At 35.7% G+C, this 16,549-nt stretch overlaps 1 protein-coding gene across 1 annotated transcript in view; it reads right to left on the bottom strand.

Moving 5' to 3' along the window:
- The window catches only part of LOC138698547 (serine/threonine-protein kinase SIK2-like), a 282,464-nt gene that overhangs the window by 100,627 nt on the left and 165,288 nt on the right, over positions 1-16,549 (bottom strand). Inside the window, exon 4 of the mRNA XM_069824552.1 lies at positions 14,319-14,434. Within this exon, the coding sequence (XP_069680653.1) occupies positions 14,319-14,434 (116 nt within the window). The remainder of the gene's footprint in view (positions 1-14,318; positions 14,435-16,549) is intronic.

The raw sequence follows: 16,549 nt of genomic DNA, 5'->3' as shown, positions 1-16,549 counted from the left end.
GCAAATTAGTGCACATAGAGTCACTCGAAAATGAAAGACTGTCTCTTAGAGACTGCAATGATGTTAGGTTTTTTCGTGTTGCTCCTATCACGTCATCCGACGTAGAGGCAGCTTTCTACAGTACAAACTTTGGCAGATATCCGAAAAGATTTACGTTTAAGACACTGAGAATGTATCTTGTAGTAGGTACTGTACATTGCAATTCGGTACTGTAACTTGCACTTCCTAAAGACGACCAATAGGATAAATGAAAAAATTAAAATTGCTACATTTTTATTTCCGCCATTAACACTGTGTATAATTAAATACAAACTAGTAGCTTGTGCAGCAAATGCTGCTGCAAACTAAGTTCGTTAGACGTTCAAATAAAAATTTTTCACATTTATTTTCAATGAAGAATACTTGTCTTTTTGATAGTTATTTGCTTCCATGATAATGAAACATACTCCCTCTGAATGGATTTTTTTAGGCCAAATACTTTTTCTTGAACCTATCCAACTTCAGTTTTTGAGTTTCAACGCGAAAACGCAAGTATCAATGTCAGGACGATAGCAGTAGCTATTTCAGGTCATTGTGGATTGTAGGCAAAAGTTTAAAAAATGTCAGATTTGCTAAGCTTTCGAACAATAGCATTTTCGTATAGCTGCTGCATGTAGAACTTGAAATGTAGAGCATAAAATCATTTTATCCTACTAAGAGATCTTGCTGAAATGGTCTGGAGACTACAAAATTTTCTAGGCCTCTTATTTTATCAGTAAGTAATACCTTTTTATCTTTCCTTACGAACTGTAATTTTTGCGCTCTCTCGAGCCAATACTGAAGACAATGACACATATCAATATCTACACTACACCGCTATTAAGTATATGAAAAAGACCCAACCCCACTGGTTTAATAAGTATAAAGATATTTGATTTTTAATAATAATATTATTATCTTACTTAAGTTTTGTAGTTATATATAGCAGTCACTCAGTAAATTATAGAAATGAAGATCTAAATTAAGATATTCTCTACATTTACTTACATAACCTCAAAACGTTTCACTTTCATATCATCACTATAGCGTCAATATTATGTACAATTAATGAAAAATAGACGCATCATGATATTAACTATAATAATATTTAATTTCTAATGGTAATAATGTCATCAAACCACCTCAAGTTTCGTAGATTTGGATATCCAATACACAGCTGTACTCAGAAAATTATACACTGCAGAATCAATTTTTAATAACAAATTGAATTGAGCTCTAAATATGTCGGCAATCCTGCAGGTCATGGCCTTCGTGTAATAGCTTATTGTTTATTGTAGTGTGTGTTTTATTCTGAAATTCAATCAAGTCGGCCGTGATTGAATAAAATTAGTTCTCAAAACTGACAACAGATGGATTTTGGAAAATAGGAAAATTATGTAGGAAAATTGACATTTCACTGAAAACTACTACTTTTCCGAAAAACTTTGGTTTCCAAGCTTCAAAATGAGGGGCCATTTATTAAAATCCGTTCAGCCGTTTTCCCGTAATTTCCATTACCAGTTCAAATTATATATATATAGATGCTTATAAAAGACAGGCGAATAAATGCTTTTTCACATTCTTTTGACATTATCATTGTGTAATGTATATTTACTTTCAGAATGTACATATGTGTGTTTCCCCATTCTACCGTATTCTACTCTAAATAGCAACGTTGTTACCTCAACACATCTCTGTCTACCTGCAGTGAGTCAACAACCTATAGTGCATGCACAGTAAACTTATTGTATCGGGTCCAAAGTCTCGAAGCCTGGTCATCAATATCGGCCCCAAGGCACTCACTCGTTATGATCTTTATCTTTAAAGTGTCACACCTGAGTTTTCCACAACTGAACTTCAATATTATTTCACATACATTTCGTTTCTAATTTTCCTTTAAGTTGATAACTTTTACTTCGTCACTTAATGTTAATGCCACATTTTACGCAACTTTTTACCAGGAAATCACTACACTTGCGCTCTGTCTAGCTACGACAGTATATGGGTGTGAAGCACTGACAACCTTTAAAGGGACTCGTCTGCCTAGTCAACAGGGTCCAACACACCCTCGTACCCTCTAAAATTTTGCAAAGAAAACTTGTTTTTTTTTTCTTAGTGACCTGCATATCTATATATATAATTTGAACTGGTAATGGAAATTACGGGAAAACGGCTGAACGGATTTTAATAAATGGCCCCTCATTTTGAAGCTTGGAACCCAAAGTTTTTCGGAAAAGTAGTAGTTTTCAGTGAAATGTCAATTTTCCTACATCATTTTCCTATTTTCCAAAATCCATCTGTTGTCAGTTTTGAGAACTAATTTTATCGAATCACGGCCGACTTGATTGAATTTCAGAACAAAGCACACACTACAATAAACAACAGGCTATTACACGAAGGCCATGACCTGCAGGACTGCCGACATATTTAGAGCTCAATTCAATTTGTTATTAAAAACTGATTCATCAGTGTATAATTTTCTGAGTACAGCTGTGTATTGGATATTCAAATCTACGAAACTTGAGATGGCTTGATGACATTATCATTAGAAATTAAATATTATTATAGTTAATATCATGATGCGTCTATTCTTCATTAATTGTACATAATATTGATGCTATATTGATGACATGAAAGTGAAACGTTTTGAGGTTATGTAAGTAAATGTAGAGAATATCTTAATTTAGATCTTCATTTCTATAATTTACTGAGTGGCTGCTATATTAACTACAAAACTTAAGTAAGATAATAATATTGTTATTAAAAATCAAATATTTTTATACTTATTAGCCCAGTGGGGTTGGGTCTTTTTCATATACTTAATGGCGGTGTAGTGTAGATATTGATATGTGTCATTGTCTTCAGTATTGGCTCGACAGAGCGCAAAAAATACAGTTCCTAAGGAAAGATCAAAAAGTATTAAGTACTTATTGATAAAATAAGAGGCCTAGAAAATTTTGTAGTCTCCAGATCATTTCAGCAAGATCTCTTAGTAGGATAAAATGATTTTAAGTTCTACATGCAGTAGCTATACGAAAATGCTATTGTTCGAAAGCTTAGCAAACCTGACATTTTTTTAACTTTCGCCTACAATCCACAATGACCTGAAATAGCTACTGCTATCGTCCTGACATTGATACTTGCGTTTTCGCGTTGAAACTCAAAAACTGAAGTTGGATAGGTTCAAGAGAAAGTATTTGGGCTAAAAAAATCCATTCAGAGGGAGTATGTTTCATTATTATGGAAACAAATAACTATCAAAAAGACAAGTATTCTTCATTGAAAATAAATCTGAAAAATGTTTATTTGAACGTCTATTGAACTTAGTTTGCAGCAGCATTTGCTGCACAAGCCACTAGTTTCGTATATTTCTTGAAATTACACGCTGTTTCAAAATATAGTACAGGCCTACATTAAAGTAGTGGGCCCAAAATATTATTTCCGTTTTGAACAGTAGCAGGCAGTTTCCGTTTCCGCGTTGGACAGTTTCCGTTTTATTCAGGTTCCGATTTGACCAGGTTTCACTGTATATAAAAATATTAAACGAATTTGATACATAATTTTATAATGTAGAAGAAGATAAAAAATTATTATTACAACTAGTTTGTCACTGAGAAATAAGGAAAAGCTGTTAACTTGCATTTATTTGAAGCAAAGCGTTACTGGATTATGCAATAAGGTAGGCGATGTTTGAATCCTGTGTCTCAACTCTATTCTCAATTATTATCTTACCCTATGCTCGATTACACTAACCTCTAGCGCTTGAAAGTAGAACTAAACGCTGGCGCACAGAGAAACAAAACACAGGAAAATTCGCTCAGTGTCCATTCTTTATAATCCCTATTCGCTGGTACAGCGATCTATCGAGAAGAACGTTGCGGGTAAGAACGTTGCTTCATTGTTTCTTGCGTTTGCGTGACCAGGTATCCAGGCTATTGTTATTGTGAGCCGCTTTCCTTTTGTTTTCCATCCTTTCCACGTAAGATATCGTCTAGACGTTATTCTCATGGCCAGCGCAGCATCAAACAGCGTTGTTTTTGTTTACCACGGCCAACTGGAAGCGTCTGATTAACCGCCCTTATTAAAAAGAACAATGCATACCAAATGTCGATGCTACGCTCCCACAGGAAATGTCGTGATGTTCTCAAAAGCAACTGAGGACTCCCATGGATTTATTTTCAGCCGTAACTGGGTTCAATTCATGAAAAATATGACTAAGGGCCGAATTCATAGTCAACACTTATCGTAAGGAAACACTTAAGCAGTTGCTTATAATAATTTCCAATTCATAAATCCCACTGAAGTGAACACTTATTCAAATAAGGTAGCTGGTCAGTTTACTCAAGTGTTTCCTTATATGCATTGTAATCAGCTGATTCGGTATACAATAGATGATGATTATGATTTAATTAAATTTATTGAGTTCTGTAACTAAAATGAAAATGAGTTTCGGCAAGCAAAAGATATATCAGAGATATGGAAAACCCTTTAGAGATGTATAATGATCAACAATTTAAGAGGAGATACCGTTTCGACAAGAACACTGTTGTGAATATTCTGGTGTCTCTCATTTCAATTCACAATACAACCATCAGGCTTACCGATTTCGCCACTGCTGAAAGTACTGGTTGTTTTGAGATTTTATGATACAGAAGCATTTCAGGTAGATTTAAGAGGATTTTTTTTATAAGTATTCACGTCCCAACAAAGTGTTATTTACATTTTTGTTTGTATTCTACCCGAGGAATAAGCTGTTAAAATTTGCGTAATTATATCTCTTTCACTTTGTTTAGCATAAAAACAACTGAAAAATAAATTAAAATGATTTACTTACAGGAATATTTCCGGAGTTTGCATTAAACTCAACTGCAATTTTGTTCCATGTCAATTTCTTCTTTTGGAGAGAACAATTATCAATTTTTTTTTACTTTCGACGATATCTCCATATTTCATAACTATTTATCTTAGCTCACTTCTTTCCTTTCTGTAAAATGCTTTCTGGACATCTTGTATAATTTTTAACTCTATAATATTTACTTCTGTATTTGTGTATGACAATAATGCCGATTTAACAATTTGAAGGCGCTGGAAAACAATTGAATGTAGGAAAGCGCTCACGTCTAGCCATGTTGCCATATTTCTTTCGATGTCAAGGGAATGCTCAGGGCATATGAATGAGTAGCGTCTCTGCAATACGATCTGAAATAAGTGCTAAGGAAACGCCCATTACTTACGTGTTTCCTCATTTTATAAGTGACGACTATGAATTCGACCCATAATCTCACATTTTTCACCAGAAAACTTATTTATCTCGTTTGATTAAGAGTAAAATAAACCAGCAAAATCGTTTCGAAAATGTTACGTAACTCGATAACAGCAGTCCATTTCTGTGACGTCACAGCATATGTTAATCTAACAGTTGTGCCCGAGTTGATCGGTGTCAGTTTTGACAGGTAAATCTGCATTATACCTACACTAATAGAACAAATGGAAGGATTTGTGGAACAGAAATTAGACTTCAGTTGTCATGGAAATACTTACGTCATAACCTACAAATCGTGACTAACGAGAAATACAGGCTACGGCGCGACGTCACATTCTTATTTATGACATGGCCAACATTGAATAAGTTTATATATAAATGCACGTTTAACATGAGTTTAATATAGCAATTCCTTTGTTTTTCAGAACTTCGAACATGTATTGGATTTCATCTCTATGTTAAAATCGGCAGCACTTTGAAGAGAACAACCGCCAGGATCGCTACCCGTCCGCCGTAAACGAACACGAGATGGCACTACAGTCGCTAATGCAATTCAAATGGGAATTATGACGTGACTTCTTATGTAACAACTACTGGGTGTACAGTTCAAAGTGTGTCATGGCTCGCTGTATGCCGTCATGTGGCTAGCCGATGAGCCTAGAAAATTCAATCTTCCTACACTTCCGCAGAGGTGTATAACCTATGAGGCAGAGAAGTTGCCTAGCAAGTACGGCGTTCATTCTGAAGAGTACGTACCGATACGTACGGTAACGCCGGTAGTGGCAGGAATGTGAACTGTTTGGAAATACGTACTGTCGGGATATGGGGAGAGGGTTAAGACGATTACTTACGTATTTGTTGACATTAACTTCGACGGTCAACATGGACACGGAGCATTTGATTTGTGTTGTGGAATGTTACCGTACGCAACCGATGATAACAAATGCCCTGCGTACGACTTGCCGGCGCAAAACACAGTTCGAAAGAGGTTATGGTAGCACACAGACCGTACAGACCGCCATCTGTTGCTACGACGTTCAAGTTATACCGTACACGTTCTCAAGTTCAGATTGAAGAACGCCTTAAATAATAGGCAACTTCTCTGACATATAAGCTGAAACTCGCTTCAAATCGGTGACCCAACAACAGTAACGTAATGACACACTTTGAAATGAACACCCAGTAGATGGCAGTATAGTAAACCTGACAAAAGTTGTTACCGTCAAAGCCTATAAGGCCGCGCTATCTTGGTATATATGATCTAGGATAAATATCAGCGTTTTCTTGGGGGTTCTATGTTTCTCCTTTCAACTGGTTTGTAATGAAGCTGTTTATATGGTATTCCAGGTAGTTCTACTATTCATTCTACGTGTTCTACCCATGTATTATTGTAGTCTTCTGTTTATTGAGATATTTAATTGTAATTTCCTCCGTGTAGCATGGCTATACTTATATAAATAATAGCGCATACAATTATTAATTTGTGCGAAATATAAGGGTCTGGAAAATTTTCGTTATTATGATTATTATTGTTATTATTACTTACAAATGGCTTTTAAGGAACCCGGAGGTTCATTGCAGCTCTCACATAAGCCCACCATTGGCCCCTATCCTGAGCAAGATTAATCCAGTCTCTATCATCATATCCCACCTGCCTCAAATCCATTTTAATATTATCCTCCCATCTACGTCTCGGCCTCCCCAAAGGTATTTTTCCCTCCGACATCCCAACTAACACACTATATGCATTTCTGGTTTCGCCCATACGTGCTACATGCCCTGCCCATCTCAAACGTCTGGATTTTATGTTCCTAATTATGTCAGATAAATAATACAATGCGTGCAGTTCTGCGTTGTGTAACTTTCTCCATTCTCCTGTAACTTCACCCCTCTTTGCCCCAAATATTTTCCTAAGAACCTTATTCTCAAACACCCTTAACCTATGTTCCTCTCTCAAAGTGAGAGTCCAAGTTTCACAGCCATACAGAACAACCGGTAATATAACTGTTTATAAATTCTAACTTTCAGATTTTTTGACAGCGAACTAGATGACAAAAGCTTCTCAACCGAATAATAGCAGGCATTTCCCATATTTATTCTGCGTTTAATTTCCTCCCGAGTGTCATTTAAATTTGTTACTGCTGCTCCCAGGTATTTGAATTTTTCCACTTCTTCAAAGGATAAATTTCCAATTTTTATATTTCCATTTCGTACAATATTCTCGTCACTAGACATAATCATATACTTTGTCTTTTCGGGATTTTATAATAATAATAATAATAATAATAATAATAATAATAATTATTATTATTATTATAAAGGTGCTATCGTGAACACATGAAACTGATTATAAATTTCGTTTACTTATATTTGATGTGCTTCTGATTTTGGAGAAAGCAAATAAACTATTAATTTTGTATACAGGCCAGGTCGTGCCTAATAATAGCCTACAAATGATGGGCTATAATATGTTTGCAAGACTGGCATAACCAAATGTATTAACAAATTCCACTAACACTTGTCATTAAAAATATAAAATAATATAATTTAAAAAAATCAAACCTGCCGGGAATCGAACATACAACCTTAACCCTACACTACCGCACCTCGTTACTCTTGCTGCATTGTAGACTGATCATTATCAAAGAATATACCGGAACAAACATCACAGTATTGCCTTCGAACGCAATGAGTTTAATCGTGTCAACCCGACTTAAAAACTTTACATTTAAACTATACTGTTTTCGCTGTAAGAAAAATCCTAATGTAAACACAAGCACGTTGCTGTCATACCCGTGATTGGCTCCCAGTCGAAACACTCACACGACGCAGAGAAATATAGTTCGTGTTTGGAAACCATAATCTTGTATTATTTGAAAATAAAAAATTAAATTCTAGTTGTTAAATACAATGAAACATGTAACTTCACTCATATGTAAAACGCTATGAAAAAGAAAAACTACTTTTATATTTTGTTATGTACTATGAACGCGGATGAATACGGACAGTAACGCCGCGGTAGTCTGTTCTTGTAAGAGCTGGCGTCACTACGTAAGCACGTGGTACTGTAGTATGGCTTCTGATCCTCGGTGTGTGTGGTTATTAATCATAAGATTGGAAACATTCTCACAAGCGGAAAAACAAATAATCTTAAATGTATATAATAAATTATGTGATAATTTAATTACAGTATAATTATAAAGTAAATGTTTCCTAAGCAAACGAATGCATAGTAGTGAGGTTAGGCCTGCTTGACGAGTAACGGGAAATGTTTAACATGAAACAGAATGTACAACAGTAGGCGGGAACACGTACTGAGAATCTATGGCGCCAAACAGCGGCCAATGAAGCCTCATTTCAGTCACGTGCTATTGTTTACATTAGGATTTTTCTTACAGCGAAAAGATTATAACAAGATCGGCCTATTCTTTTTGAACCCACCTGTACATGCGCCAAATTTGGTCGGGATCTGTTCAAGAATAGACGCTATTGTGGGAGACTATGACGTCAATACATTTCTTGCAGAATAGAAAGAAGTTAAAATGTTGTTAGCTTCTAAGGAACAGAATTAACAAGGATTGCAGAACAATTGCGCAAGAGTTGAAAAACCTCCCGGACGGAATACATTTGACATGCACTGGGTGGATGCTCTTCTACCTGGCTGTCACTGCTCTGACGCAAACACCGCTGGCATTCAGAGGAGCACGTGTCGGCTGCCTGAACATGTAGCACATACTGTATATAGCTAGGCAACGAGCTCTTGTAAACAATCTGGTCTACATAACAAAATTCGCAAAACGACTTTTTATCTCCTTTCATTGCCAAGTTATTTCGTAAGTTCAAGGACTCTGGCAACATTTTTATTTCACTACGATCATCATCATTAGGGCTAGGATTTTGATGAAATTGCATCTTTTTTCTAGTAAGCCATAAACATAGCTGCTTTAGTATTTATATGTTATGTGATAAACTGATGGCCGGTTTTTCCAAGTATGCATCAATGCCATCAAGATGTCTTGCAACGTCACCGCAGTGAGATCTGTCCCTGGCAGAATCTTCAGTACTACCCGTTGTCGCCATCCCGACTGCAGCGAGACTGAAACACTTGGTCACGTACTGGGGTTCTGTAAGAAGGGAGAGCTACTGCGTAACAACAGACACCATCGTGCCCGTCCAGCAATTGCCAACCTGCTAAGAAACAGAGGATGGGAAGTACATGAGGAGATTCATTGTGTGTCTGAAGATGATTCTCATAGAAGAGTCGATATAATTGCCATCAATAGAAGAACCCAGAAAGCGATGGTCTTAGACCCTACGAATTGCTTTGAACGAGACACGAATCAAGCACTGCAGATAAATGATGACAAGCGAGCTAAATATGTACCTTGTCTTCCATACGTCAGTGAAAAATATGGCATTTCACTTTACAACTGGGATGTTACAGGCTTACTATTTGGAGCGAGGGGTTGTTTAACAAAATTTACACGTAATATCCTTAAATCCTTTAAAATTCCCTTTTATGAGGTTCAGAAGATTGTAATGGAAATTCTGAAGGCCTCTCTTCAAATTTTACACTATCATCTATATGTTAACACGTAAATTTTTGTTTTAATGTACAAATCTAATCCATATTTTGCCCGTTTCATTTCCCTTTATCTTTTATGTTTGTTAATTCCGGATCCCAGTGATCAACCTCACTTGAGGACGGATGATTTTAAATCTTAGTAGTAGAAAATTTAACGACTGTTAAACTTTAAACAGTTTATTAATTAATAAAATTGTATGTTTTCAATACCAGTTTGGTTTATCAGATTGTTAACAGTTTGTTAATTTTAAATGTAGGATTTCGGGCAGTTAACTCGTTTAACAGTTAGTTAAATATGGCCGATGTCTCCACAGCTGTTCGAACAGAAGTTGCGAAATTAATATTTTGTGTCTCTCTGTAGGGAATGTTTAGCATATGACTGGTAATATAACATTTAAAAAATACTTTGGACTGTTTAAATACATCAGTGTTATTTTATTTCTTTCGTATTTCGTATCCATAATAGCAATGAGGAAATATAACCTTACTTTGTAATTATTATTCAGCACGTCACCTACAACTTTCATTTGTCAACTGTTTGTTTATGGAGCGTGGCCTACTATAACAGGTTGTCATTTTATGCAAGTTTCATGACTCACTCTATAATATAGAATTTAAAGATTAATTTTAGCCAATCAAAAATTGTCTTACATGTGTAGAATCATTACCAACTGCTGTTGAGCAGATAAAATAGTGCTAACAGACGTTATAGTTAAGTGTTAGTTATCTTAAACAAAATTATGTTCAACAAATGGAAAATACATTAACAAAGCTTTAAAAATAAACAGACTGTTAATTTAACATTCGTTAAGCAAAATTAAACATTACTTGGACAAACTGGCCATGAATGTTTTAAGACATATTTGTTAAGGCATTTTTTTTTTGCATTTTTTGCCTGTTTCAACTCATAAGAGCATCTTTTGTTTTATTCGGACATTTTTAAGGCATTTTCATTTAAATTTGGCCATAAATCCCCATTATTAAAATAAAACAATATTTATTTCCTTTGATATTTGTCTATATATTTTGTCCATTAATACTCTTCTTTTTTTGTTACTTAACGACGCTGTATCAACTACGAGGTTATTTAGCGTCGATGGAATTGGTGATAGCGATATATTTGGCGAGATGAGGCCGAGAATTCGCCATAGGTTACCTGACATTTGTCTTACAGTTGGGAAAAACCTCGGAAAAAAACCAACTAGATAATCAGCCCAAGCGGGAGTCGAACCCGCAACCGAGTGCAACTCCGGATCGGCAGGCAAGCGCCTTAACCGACCAAACTACGCCGGTGGCTAATACCCATTATTTTGTATAATATTTTAATCGTTTTTCTACACACATATTGCCATTTTAACGTAGAACACTTCAACCACCCTTTCAATATAGACTCCTCTATACCTGCTAATTCCGGATAAGAGTGGCCTGCATGGAAATTACATCAGGCAAAATAATTAATTAAAATGTCCCACTTAGAGAAAATATGTAAAATTAAATAAACTTAAATGTTGGTACTAGAATTAATTTAATTACTAGTCTAAATATTAAGTAGTACGAAACCTCTTTTCCTACTAAGCCAGTTATGTAAGAACAATTTTTAGGGCATTTTTAATGGCAATTTTGAAAGATTTTTAGGCCATAAATGCATTGTTTTAGGACATTTTTTCATGATATATAGGTCATTAAAATCCTAGCCCTAATCATCATCATCTTACATTCAAGACTGGAAGGACCATGTGGCATACCTCATTCCACGCTAGTTGATATTTTCAACTGTTGCTTATACAGGGACATCATTTTATTTTTACTTCAATTTTTATTGTACCTGAGTTTTTGAATGTACTTCACTCCCACCCCTTCTACTAATAAAAGTTCAACCGTCCTCCACACAGATCCAAGACCGCATATACAGTCATAGTAGCCTTACGGTCATAGTAAACAGTACGTTCCAAAAATATGTTCGCGTTTTCCAGTGACGAAAGAGCTTTCAATATTGCATCATTTTCCATTTGCCTACGTCGCACCCCGGTTTCCCACACCTGCTTCTATTCGCCTCTCTGTAAATGCTAGTGGAACATTAATTTCTGTTAGGAATTGGACGTCTACATAATATTATATCCACACAATTGTTTAAAATAACTTAAATAAAAGGGCCTCGTTAAGTAATTAACTGTCACGTGATTTCCTCCCGACGCTGTGACGTAACCACTTGGACGGACAGTAGATAGCATGTCTGAGTAATTTTATCTTTTAGGATCGGGCAGAAGTGAAGATTGAATTTACAGTACGTAAGGTACTCTTTTATAGAGCAGGTACAGAATTATTTCAACATGAGTTACTGATACGAAGTACGAACCTGGTAATTGGAATTACGTACAATAGTATATAGTACGATAATATGCACTGAACCCTGTATCGAAATGAACGGCCACCATTTTCAAAAATGTGTTCAAATATCCATATTATGATTATTTTTCAATTTAACTTCATCCTCTATATTGTACGCTAATGTGCTGTAGACAGTATAATATACACTGCATAATGAATACGTCCGCATGGACAGCTCAGTTCGTGAGTAAAAACACTCATTGTTAATACTGTACTGTATTTTGATTAAACAAAAACCTAATGAAAATTACCAAACTCAAAATCGCGATATTTCCTAGTTTATGTAAATGGATGAACTACTTTTCTTCCCTCCTATACCTAGTGAAGTGATTTGTTTGTATATTACGCCAGTATCATCGAACTCCAGCCGTGGAAGGAGGTAGCAAACGGCGTTGGTCCAGAGGTATAGGCAAGTTAATATTAAAAATGTTAGTAAAAATAAAATGATGTCCCTGTACTATTGTAATCTTGTAAGGCTAACAAATCGACGGTACATGCTATGCATATCTAAATTTCCCGCTTCATCCGCGTGATCTGGGGCATCAAGCCTTGTAATAACGATACGGAATGAACGCTGGTTCGAATCCTCATGGAGGAAGAAGTTTAGGTGTAAGATACACGTATTTAGGCCTACAGTACAACCACAGTCTAGTATATACAGTCACGAAGCTCAATACGTAGTAAATATGCATCCATAGATAGTTGCTAACCACTAGGATCGCTACTATCGCCTCATTACAAACAATGCGAAATAGTACCGGCACAGTCTATTGTTCCTAGTACCCTCACAACTCAAGCTTCGTGATAGTACCACAAATAAGTAGGCTGTGTTATACAGGGTGATTCACGAGGATTTACCGTCCCTTAAGGAGCTTATTTCCTAAGACATTCTGAGCAAAAAATGTCATATAAACATTTGTCCTAATCTCAATATTTTCAGAATTACACTAATTTGAAGTTGTTTGTAAAATACCATTATTCTTGAGTTTTAAGGGTAAAAGAATATTACAGATAAAGAATGAACTATTCAGGAGTATCATTTCTTTAATTAGCTAGTATTCTGAAGCCAGCTTCTTCGTACAGATTTTTTTTTTCGATTTTTAACTACAAAATTATATTTTCTTACGCACTTGTCACAACAATTGTTACAAATCACGCCATTCTTGTAAATTCTTTAAGACTGTGCATTAGGACGCGTAATTAAACTGTAAAGAATCAAGTTCCTAAAGTCGTATGATTTCTAACAATTTTTGTGATAAGTCCGTAAGGAAGATGTAATTTTTAGTTAAACATTGGAAAACAAAATCTGTACAAAGCAATTAACAACACATTTTTAGCTTCAGAACACTAGCCAATTAAAGAAATGATACTTCTGAATAGTTCATTCTATATTTGTAATATTCTTTTACCCTTAAAACTATATAATAATGGTATTTTACTAGCAACTTCAAATTATTACTGTAACTCTGAAAATATTGAGATTAGGACACATGTTTACATGAAATTTTTTACTCAGACTGTCTTCGGAAATAAGCTCCGTAAGGGACGGTAAATTCTCGTGAATCACCCTGTGCAATGTAACATTTCGATGGTGTTAAATAGCAACCTCGTACATCAAAGAAAAAAAAATGAACAAAATAAGATTTCACTTGATTTTTATTAAATAAATTTTCCCGAAGCTTCTGCAAACACATCTTAAGTCGAGGCATGGATACAAACTTCACAAGAATAGATTTAAAAACCCTCTTACCTCATACATTTGTTTCTTATCAAGATAATATTAATGCAGCTTAGTTTAGGGATCTAAAATCTAATATTTAGAGTCTAAAAGTCCAGTGATTACGGATAACATTTTCAGGCGAGACAGTCACTTGGCTTTTATAGTTAAAGGGGCATATGGCATTAGTAACTTGGAAGAGGTTAGCGTCGTATCGTACGCCCAGTCACCAACCTCAGCTATCAGATCGTGTCATTGTTTGTACACATCACTCTTAGCACTTATAGAATAAAGGAGCAATAAATAGTCAAGCTACCTATTGCATAAATAAGTAGCAGATGTCATACCTTGAGATCCCTGTGCACCACGCGTCGGTTGTGGCAGTACTCTACAGCGGACAGAATCTGCCAGAACTTCCGACGTGCCGCGCTCTCCGTCATCCGGCCGTACCTGGCGATGTAGTCTGCAAAAGAGCGTAACTCTTGAAACAATACGTAAAGCAATTTCAATCAAGCAAATATGCAGGCTTTGCCTTAAACAGTGGTACTGACCACATACAACAGTGTGCAAAATAATGTGAACAATATACAGGGACATCATTTTATTTTTACTTGCATTTTTATTGTACCTGCATTTCTGAATGTACTTCACTCTCACCCCTTCACTAATGTCCTTGCTCCCGTCAGACACACAAACTTACGGCCGCTGTTGCATTCAGTCTTCAAGCAGTGAAGTAAACACTGCAGTGTATAGTGTGTTTCATAAATATGATTGCGTTTTCTATAGAAGGAAGAACCTATATTAATAATATCGTACCAAAAACTTATATTCAAGAAACGATAAATTCAATTTCAGAGAATATGCTTCAAAATGTTTTTAATAATATGCGTACTGAATTGAAGCCTGCATTGTAATGAACGGCAACCATTTTCAGCAACTTGTTTAAAAATTCAGATTAGCTTTTTTTGAATTGAGGTGGCTAGAAGCAAAGGGATGCTAGTGACATTTGTAATAACATGAGTTAAGTGTATCCAGTGTAAGCAAAAGTATCTAAAATTTTAGTGGCAAAGGGATATTTTAATCGCATCACACATTAAAATTTAAATAAAAATTTCACCGATTTTACGAAAGCTTAAATATTTAAACCCCATTTTCTCAAAAGTAACTTAAGTGCACTTACAGCCCTTTACTTATGACCCCCTCAATTTAAATGCACTCTCTATATTGTATGTTAACATCAATAATTAATATGCTAAATAAAGTAGACATTACATAACGAACATAGCCGCCTGAAAAGTTGAGTTTTTGAAAAAAAAAATGTTACTACTCTACTTTATTTTGATAAATTCCGTAAAAGTGATGATCAAACTGAAAATCGTAATATCGTATTTCCCTACAACATAAATGGATACACTACTTTTCTCTCTTCCTATACCTAGTAAAATGATTTGTTTACATATTGCACTAGTAACATGAAACTCCTGTAATGGAAGGGGGCAACAGTGTTTCCGAGTATAGCCAGGTTAATGTTAAAAATGTTGGTAAAAATAAAGTGATGTCCCTGTACCTTGTTCAAGTTCTGTATGGTTGTGAAACTTGGACTCTAACTTTGAGAGAGGAACAGAGATTAAGGGTGTTTGAGAATAAGGTGGTTAGGAAAATATTTGGGGCTAAAAGAGATGAAGTTACAGCAGAATTGAGAAAGTTACACAACACAGAACTGCACGCATTGTATTCTTCACCTTACATAATTAGGAACATTAGGCTAAATCCAGACGTTTGAAATGGGCAGGGCATGTAGCACGTACGGGCGAATCCAGAAATGCATATAGAGTGTTAGTTGGGAGGCCGAAGGGAAAAAGACCTTTGGAGAGGCCGAGACGTAGATGGGAGGATAATATTAAAATGGATTTGAGGGAGATGGGATATGATGATGGAGACTGGATTAATCTTGCACAGGATAGGAACCGATGGCGAGCTTATGTGAGGGCGGCAATGAACCTGCGGATTCCTTAAAAGTTACTTGTAAGTAAATAAGTATACCCTGTTCAACATCTACTTGGAGGATTTAGTAAAGAACTGTTTTAGAACACGGAAGGAATGGGTAGTAGGAAGAAGAAAAATAAAGTGTATAACGTTTGCTGATGATTATGACGTTGTTAGCAGAAGAGGAAATGATACTAAGGGATATGCTACTGGAGCTAAATGACAGCTGTGAGCAGTATGGGATGAAGATAAGTGCAAGCAAGACGAAGAGCATGGTCATAAGTAAACTTGTGAATTCTAAATGAGGCAGTAGATCAAGTGGACAGCTTCAAATACTTGAGTGTAGGATACTATAAGCAGTAACATGAGTTGCTGTCAGGAAGTCAAAAGGAGGATAGCAATGGCAAAGAAAGCTTTTAATAGAAAAAGGAGCATCTTGTGCGGACCTTTGGAAAAATAACTAAGGAAAAGACTAGTGAAGTGCTTTGTATGAAGCAGAAACATGGACATTACGATGAAGTGAAGAGATGCATTTGAAATGCGGATATGGAGAAGAACGGAATGTGTGAAATTGACAGACAAAATAAGAAAC

This window comes from Periplaneta americana, chromosome 4 (assembly GCF_040183065.1).
Source record: "Periplaneta americana isolate PAMFEO1 chromosome 4, P.americana_PAMFEO1_priV1, whole genome shotgun sequence".
Taxonomy (NCBI): domain Eukaryota; kingdom Metazoa; phylum Arthropoda; class Insecta; order Blattodea; family Blattidae; genus Periplaneta; species Periplaneta americana.
Note: the sequence above shows the minus strand (reverse complement) of the source record. Positions and strands in the feature narration are given on the sequence as shown.